The sequence below is a fragment of the Rhinopithecus bieti genome, unplaced genomic scaffold (assembly GCF_001698545.2).
Source record: "Rhinopithecus bieti isolate Rb0 unplaced genomic scaffold, ASM169854v2 scaffold_14454, whole genome shotgun sequence".
In the NCBI taxonomy this organism is placed as follows: Eukaryota; Metazoa; Chordata; class Mammalia; order Primates; family Cercopithecidae; genus Rhinopithecus; species Rhinopithecus bieti.
The window spans coordinates 2,095,996-2,103,098 of record NW_016808228.1 but is presented as its reverse complement, the minus strand read 5'-3'; the positions used below and the strand labels follow the sequence as shown (position 1 = coordinate 2,103,098).

The following is a 7,103-nucleotide window of genomic DNA, read 5'->3' as shown; positions in this document are numbered from 1 at the left end:
TTTTTTGAGACGGAGTCTCGCTCTGTCGCCCAGGCTGGAGTGCAGTGGCCGGATCTCAGCTCACTGCAAGCTCCGCCTCCCGGGTTTACGCCATTCTCCTGCCTCAGCCTCCGGAGTAGCTGGGACTACAGGCGCCCGCCACCTCGCCCGGCTAGTTTTTTGTGTTTTAGTAGAGACGGAGTTTCACCGTGTTAGCCAGGATGGTCTCGATCTCCTGACCTCGTGATCTGCCCGTCTCGGCCTCCCAAAGTGCTGGGATTACAGGCTTGAGCCACCGCGCCCGGCCTAAAAAGTTTTAAATTATAGCATCCGTTACAACAACATTTTCCATTGTGAAACCCCACAGAATTGATACTGTGCTGCCAGGATCAATCCTGACTGTGTCTGCCAGCTGCCAAAAAACCGGTTAGACGTGTTAAGTTCAGAAAACCTATTGTCTGATGCTTTCTCACTGATTAAATAAATGAGTTGTATTGACCCAGCATGTTGTAATAGTTGAAAGGTTATAAATTAATTGCATATACTCTATCCTATATGTAGATGTCTGAATAGCTACCATGGTACAAGCAAGAAGAGATTTTAGAAAGCTAAAACCATTGGCTTTTCTCACACTCTCGCCCTTCTTTTCACTTTTTCTCAGTTCATCTTGGGTAGAAGATGTGTGATCAGACCTTTCTTGTTAATGTATTTGGCTCATGTGACAAATGTTTCAAACAAAGAGCTCTGAGACCAGTTTTCAAGAAATCTCAACAACTCAGCTACTGTTCAACATGTGCAGAAATCGTAAGTGCCACTTTAAAAAAAATTTAGTTATCTGTCTTAAAACAGTCAAGCGAGAGTCCTGTGACAGACGAGTTGCCATAGAATCAGTTTCTATAACACACAATTTTCAGTATGCCTAGGCTTCGCGAGGCAGTATAGCATAGGGGTTCAGGATGTGTACTCTAGTGTCTGACTGCCTGGGTCCAAATCCTATTTATGTTCCTAGTTAGTGGTGTGCAAGGAGGTTCTCACCTTTCTCCTGAAGCCTGTTTTCCCATCTGCAAATAGAAATACTAATAGCACCTACATCATAAGAGTTTTATGAGGATCACATGATTTCATTTGATAACTTATTTTAAACAGTACCCAGCAAGGAAAGTGCTCAATGAATGTTTTAGCTTCTATTCTTTCTTAGGGCTAATACTTTTTTCTTCTGACTTCTACAAGTCTGCTTGGCAGGCAATCAAGCTAAAAGAGAAGCTGGCAAATAAACAGTCTGGGAGCATCTTTCCAAGGACAGGTCCCAGTGGTGTGTGGGTCCAGCTCTAATGAAGATGGAATCTTACAGGGCCTCAGTAGTGAGCAAAATTCAGCTCAGAAGTACTCCTTCGGCCTAAGCCTTCAACAAAGACTAGGAATGGAATACAAATCCTGGAATTTTTCAAAGTACACAAAATCAAGTCCGCACCAGAGGTGGCTGTGCACAGGCTTCAGATCTTGCAGGAAAAATGCCCACAGCATCACTGAAGCCCTAAGAATTAGTCCTATCTCAGAGAATTTGCAAAGCTGTGCTCAATAGTGCAGCTGAGCAGAGCCCACACTTGGTGAAAAGTGGTAAAGCACTCCTCCTGAAAAGCACAGTAGGAAATCCTCACATATTTAAAACAACAAAATCCGTAATACAATCAAAGAGAGGAATACATTTTATCCAACTGAAAAAGAAAGGGCGCTTTTTATCCTTCTGATTCCATTGTAACCCCTGACAGTGATTACATTAAAAATTACTCCCTTAAAGCAAATAGCAAGTAAACAGCCTAGGGTGGCATAAAAACGCTTTGATACAGCATAGCAATTTGGATGTGTCTTCAGTCTAGGTGTAAGGGGCTTCTACCTGTAGTATATTTCTACAGCCTATGTTCTAACTTGGCTCTGTGAATTGTAGAACTGAGGACATTTAGTTCTTAAAAACAAACCTGCTTTCTGGGGGCCTTACCCCCGCCCCCCATTATTTATTAATCTAACTCTTCTGCTTTTTAAACAGCTTCCCCTGCAAAATCCCAGATTTTGAGTCCTCTGTGGCACACAGGTTCTCCCAGGCACAGGGGCCAGGCCTGGAGATACTCTTCTAGGGAACAGTTGACAGCTGGCACTACTATTAGGTTGGTGCAAAAGTAATTATGGTTTTTGCCATTGCTTTCAATTGAAGCAATGGTGCGATCTCGGCTCATTGTAACCTCTGACTCCAGGGTTCAAGCAATTCTCGTGCCTCAGCCTCCTGAGTAGCTGACGTTACAGGCATGCACCACCACGCCTAGCTAATTTTTGTAGTTCTAGTAGAGAGAGGGTTTCACCATGTTGGCCAGGCTGGTTTTGAACTCCTGACCTCAGGTGATACACCCATCTTGGCCTCCCAAAGTGTTGGGATTACAGGTGTGAACCACCGTGCCCAGCCCACACCATCTTACTTAATTCTCATAACAATTCTCATTGCTTTCAATTGAAAGCAATGGCAAAAACCACAATTACTTTAATACAATCTCTACTCTCTACTTGGGGGTTCCCAAATATTCAGACAGCATCATTCAGCTGAGGAGACATCCAGTGACTGACAGCTGGCCTTTCATTCAAGTGTCTGGGATTATGTAGACGCAGTCCCCACTGGGCCCTTTTCATGAATAGAAGTGACCCTTTATCTCAACCACTGTGGAATGTAGCTGACCTCACTTTTCTGATATCTGGCTTCCTCAGCGGGAGTGAACACCAAAATACAAGAAAGCACTTGGCAAACTGCCCAACCATTAAAAGTTTGATGGCCTTATATCTAGATAGTTGATTCTCCAGGTTGGAGGCTATTTGAGGTTTATTTTACATAAAGAACCCCCAGAAGAGGGCACACACCAGTGAGAAGTACCACGTGCCTCAGATCTTCACAGCCAGGAGGACCCCGAACCACACACACACATCCTGCAAAAGTCTAGAGCCAGCCTAAGGAGGTGATGAGACGAGGCTGCCTTGCCTGAGCCCCCCGAGATGGCCCTTGTGAAAAGTATACCCCATGACCCAGTGTCTCATTTAAATTACCTCATGTGAACTGCTCAAGTGTATCAGGCAGCCTCAGTAATAATAACAGATGCATATTGTGTGCCATGCACTGCTCTCTCCGCATGCCATACAGAGTCTGGAGGAGGTGTTGTCTCCCGTTTACAGAAGAGCCAGAGACACTGACAAGTAAATCCCTCAGGCCACACAGCAGAGCCAGGATTTGCCCCCAGGCAGTCAGATCTAGACAGAGCCTGTGCTCTTAACCTTTTGCTCTACAAACTCTCAAACAGGTGTAACATTTTGCTTTTAAATTTTACATTCTTATACTTAAATAATTGTATTTATATGTTTATTCATTTATAAAATGTTTTGTTATACATTTATATTTTTAACATAGTTTATACAGATTTATATATTTTATATATTGTTTTATACATCAATTTAATAAACTAGCATTAACTGAGCACCTACTATATGCAAGTACTATGCTAAATACTTAAATACTGAGGAACAATGACAAATAAATCTATTAATATATGGATGGGAACAGAAAAGAGAACTAGCAGTGAATAAGCATCTGCTATGTACGGAGAAGTCTGCTAAAGTCTTCACCCACACTATCTTTTTGTTTTTTTGAGTCTCACTCTGTTGCCCAGGCTGGAGTGCAGTGGCATGATCTCCGCTCACTGCAACCTCTGACTCCAGGGTTCAAGTGATTCTCGTGTCTCAGCCTCCTGAGTAGCTGAGGTTACAGCCATGCACCACCACACCCGGCTACTTTTTGTATTTTTAGTAGAGAGAGGGTTTCACCATGTTGGCCAGGCTGGTTTCGAACTCCTGACCTCAGGTGATACACCCACCTTGGCCTCCCAAAGTGTAGGGATTACAGGTGTGAACCACCGCGCCCGGCCCACACCATCTTACTTAATTCTCATAACAATCCTATGAAGCAGATCCTATGAAGAAGCTTTTCCAGATAAGGAAACTGAGGATCTCAGACTCTAACCTGTAAAACAACTATGTACAGATTAAAATATCAAGTACCTTCAACTTTTCTCGGATAGAGGGGGTCCGGGACAGTAAGTGCAGGCTGGCTTCTCTGGGAGGGAGCAGGTACAGAGAGGTGGGGACAGCACCCAAGATTCTGCTTAGTGATGTTCCAGCAGAATTTGTAACTTTGATCTGCCTTCTCATTCTCTGCAAAAACGCATGCAAGATCACAGAAGAGGCAAAAAGGAGAAGGCTTGAGTTGGATCAGCCACACCAAAGTCTAGAAGACTATGGAGCCAGCCTGTCTGGGTCCAAATCCTGTCTCTCCCTCTTTCTTGGAAGGTGCCCCCTGAGTAATCACTTAGTCTTTCTGTGCCTCAGTTTCCTCTTCTGTAAAGTGGGGATAAGAGTGCCCATTCAAGGTGACTCCTGCGAGGATTAAACAAATGCGATTTAAAGCACTTAGAACAATGCCCCTCACACTTCAGGCGCTTGGGGCGAGGGGATGCTTCAGTCTGACGGAAGTCACTAAATGTGCATCCTGGTAGAACTGTGCCAGCCCTTCATTCTAAAAGGCTGGAGGTGGCCTCAGAAGTGAGGGATCCCAGATGCCTGGGCGTGGGCTCAGAAGCCCCAGGTCTGAGCTTGCGTGCCCACCGACCCACGGCCATCTCCTTTTGCCGCCCCCAAGCCAGGGACCTGATTCCTGCGTGAAGAAAAGAAAACCTAAGGGTGGGCCTCCTAATGCCTCAGAGACTCCGTCTCAGAACCCAGCAACTACTTTTATTTTTGTTTATTTAGATTAACAAACGAAGAGGGTTTCCGGTTCCTTGTTGGGGGAGCACCATAGCTACCTGCGGCCAAGCCTTGTAGCCATCTCCTCTCCCGTCCTCTCTCTGCCTGCAGGAGCCACGGGCTCGCAGCCCGCAATCAAGTCCCACAGAACGGAGATCTGCACAAGAGGCTTGGGGATGGGAGGGCCGTGTCGCGGGAGCCTCACCGGCCTCCCCAGAAGCGGGAAGTCCCGAGGTGGAATCCCGGTTTGGCCCTTCCCTCGGTGTGCGTCCTCGGGCAAATCACCCAGCATTCCTGAGCCTCAGTTTGCCCGCCGGTAAAATGAGCCTGACACTCCCTGCCTCTCCGGGGTAGTGTGCGCAGCAGCGCTGACGCGGACATCGCACCGGGCACTGCGCCAGAGCGCGCGCCCAGGTGCCGGGGTCTGGGGGCTCAGGCGCAGCAGCCGGGCCCGCAGCTGCTGGCGTCATCGCGGAGGGCGGGACCGTGGGGCGGCGCTCCGAGCCGGGGACGGCAGCTGGAGCGGCGCCCACCGCGGCTCAGCGCATCCCCGCTCTCCGCTTCCCTCCCCGCCGCGTCCCCGCGCGAAGATGGCAACCGAGGCGCTGCACGAGAACGAGACGCTGGCGTCGCTGAAGAGCGAGGCCGAAAGCCTCAAGGGCAAGCTGGAGGAGGAGCGGGCCAAGCTGCACGACGTGGAGCGTGAGTGCGGGCTGGGAGGCGGGCGGGGCAAGCCGGACACCCTCGCGACTTCCCTGGCGGGGGCGGCCGGGGCTGCGACGGGAGCCAGGCCCGCGCCACCTCCCGGGAGCAGGGCCCCAGGGCCCGGGCGCGCAGGTGAGCCGCGGGTAGCAGTCCCGAGCCCCGGGGCGCGCGGGCGTGGGGCCCTTGGAGGGTCCGGGCACCTGGTAGACCCCCGCCGCCAGCTAGCGGAGGACTGCGGGACTTGCTAACCTCGTCACCTGCCTGGAAGCTGCGAACTGATCGCGTTCTTGCCCCTCCCATGCGGAGGGCAAGAGGTGGGGTGTCGGTGGTGACGACCGAGCGCGGCGAGCCCGTGTGGGCGCGGCCTGGGAGAGACTCCTGTTTTGTTTTTTAATGATCGTCTAGCTTTCTCCATCACTGTTTTGTGTTTTCTCAGTTTTGCTTTTATGAGACTGCAATTTCAAAGCTCATGTTTCCAACCTCTCCCCTATCCTTGGGGGCGGGAAGCTGGATGACTGAGAGAGAAGGGAAGTGGAGGAGCTCACCAAATTCAACCTTTCAGTTCGTTTAAGGCTGTTTAAGAAGCTTTTGGATCGATCTGGTGGATTGGCATAAAAGAGCCATAGCAATCTTAAACTTGCATTGTTCACCACCACCACCACCGTAATTCAGAACTGACTGTGATTTTTATGAGTGAGTGATTAGATTAAATAGCCAGGTTCAGTGACTCTTGGCCAGAACAATATTCCTTTATTTTGTCAGAGGGCTCCTCCTCAGCAGAGCTTGGGCTGGGGACCAGGCTTGGGGAAGTGGTAGTATCTGCTCACTTTCCAGCTCCGAGGGTGGCATCTCCCCTTTGCTGAGCAAGGCCTCACACCGTGCCCTCGCGCACACCTTGACGTTGTTCTCCTGCCGTTCCTAATCGGTGCCACCCTTTACATTCTATTTGGAATGGAAAAATGGGGTTCATGCTAGGGCCTTTAGCCTTTGATCTCTGAAGATGACTTAAGAGAAGTGGATGACCTGAATCTAGCGTGTGCTGTGCTTTCCTAGGGGTCTCCTTTAAACAGGAGGCACTCTAAGCTTAGAAATCGTATCCAGCAATCACTAACCACAAACCCCAAATAATGTGGTAATGCGAATTGAGAATTACTTTTCTTACATAACAAGAGCAAAGGTGGAAGATCACCTGCTTTTGTTCCGCTGCACCCCCCACTCCCACTACCCCCCATCAGGGACCCAGGCTCCTTCTGCTTTCTTCTCCACACCTTAGAGCAGTGGCATTTGCCCCATGATTATAATATGATTGCCACAGCTCCAGACATCACTTCTGTATCCAAGGCAGGAAGAAGGGGGAATATGGACACCAATCTCTCTTTGCTGCCTATCAAGAAAGCAAAGCAAAAGTTTTCCCAGAAATCCTCCTCCCAGTGTGAGACCAGCCTGGCCAACATGGTGAAAAGTATTCATAGGTCGTCTAACTTATCCATTTGACAGATGAGGAAACTGAAGCACAAAGAAGTTAAAAGACTTACCGAAGGTCCCCTGCTGATAAGTTAAAGGACTTACCGGATGCACGCCCCCCCCCC

At 49.0% G+C, this 7,103-nt stretch overlaps 1 protein-coding gene and 1 long non-coding RNA gene across 2 annotated transcripts in view; one reads left to right on the top strand and one right to left on the bottom strand.

Annotated features, from left to right (window-relative positions):
• The window catches only part of LOC108538184 (uncharacterized), a 32,027-nt gene extending 26,774 nt beyond the window's left edge, over positions 1-5,253 (bottom strand). The window contains exons 1-2 of the long non-coding RNA XR_001888014.1: positions 4,869-5,253; positions 4,069-4,221 (exon numbers count right to left, since the gene is read on the bottom strand). This is a non-coding gene — a long non-coding RNA (uncharacterized LOC108538184). The remainder of the gene's footprint in view (positions 1-4,068; positions 4,222-4,868) is intronic.
• A 29-nt stretch (positions 5,254-5,282) lies between these two features.
• Positions 5,283-7,103, top strand: part of GNB5 (G protein subunit beta 5) — a 60,844-nt gene continuing 59,023 nt past the window's right edge. The window contains exon 1 of the mRNA XM_017886112.1: positions 5,283-5,511. Within this exon, the coding sequence (XP_017741601.1) occupies positions 5,400-5,511 (112 nt within the window). The 5' untranslated portion in view covers positions 5,283-5,399. The remainder of the gene's footprint in view (positions 5,512-7,103) is intronic.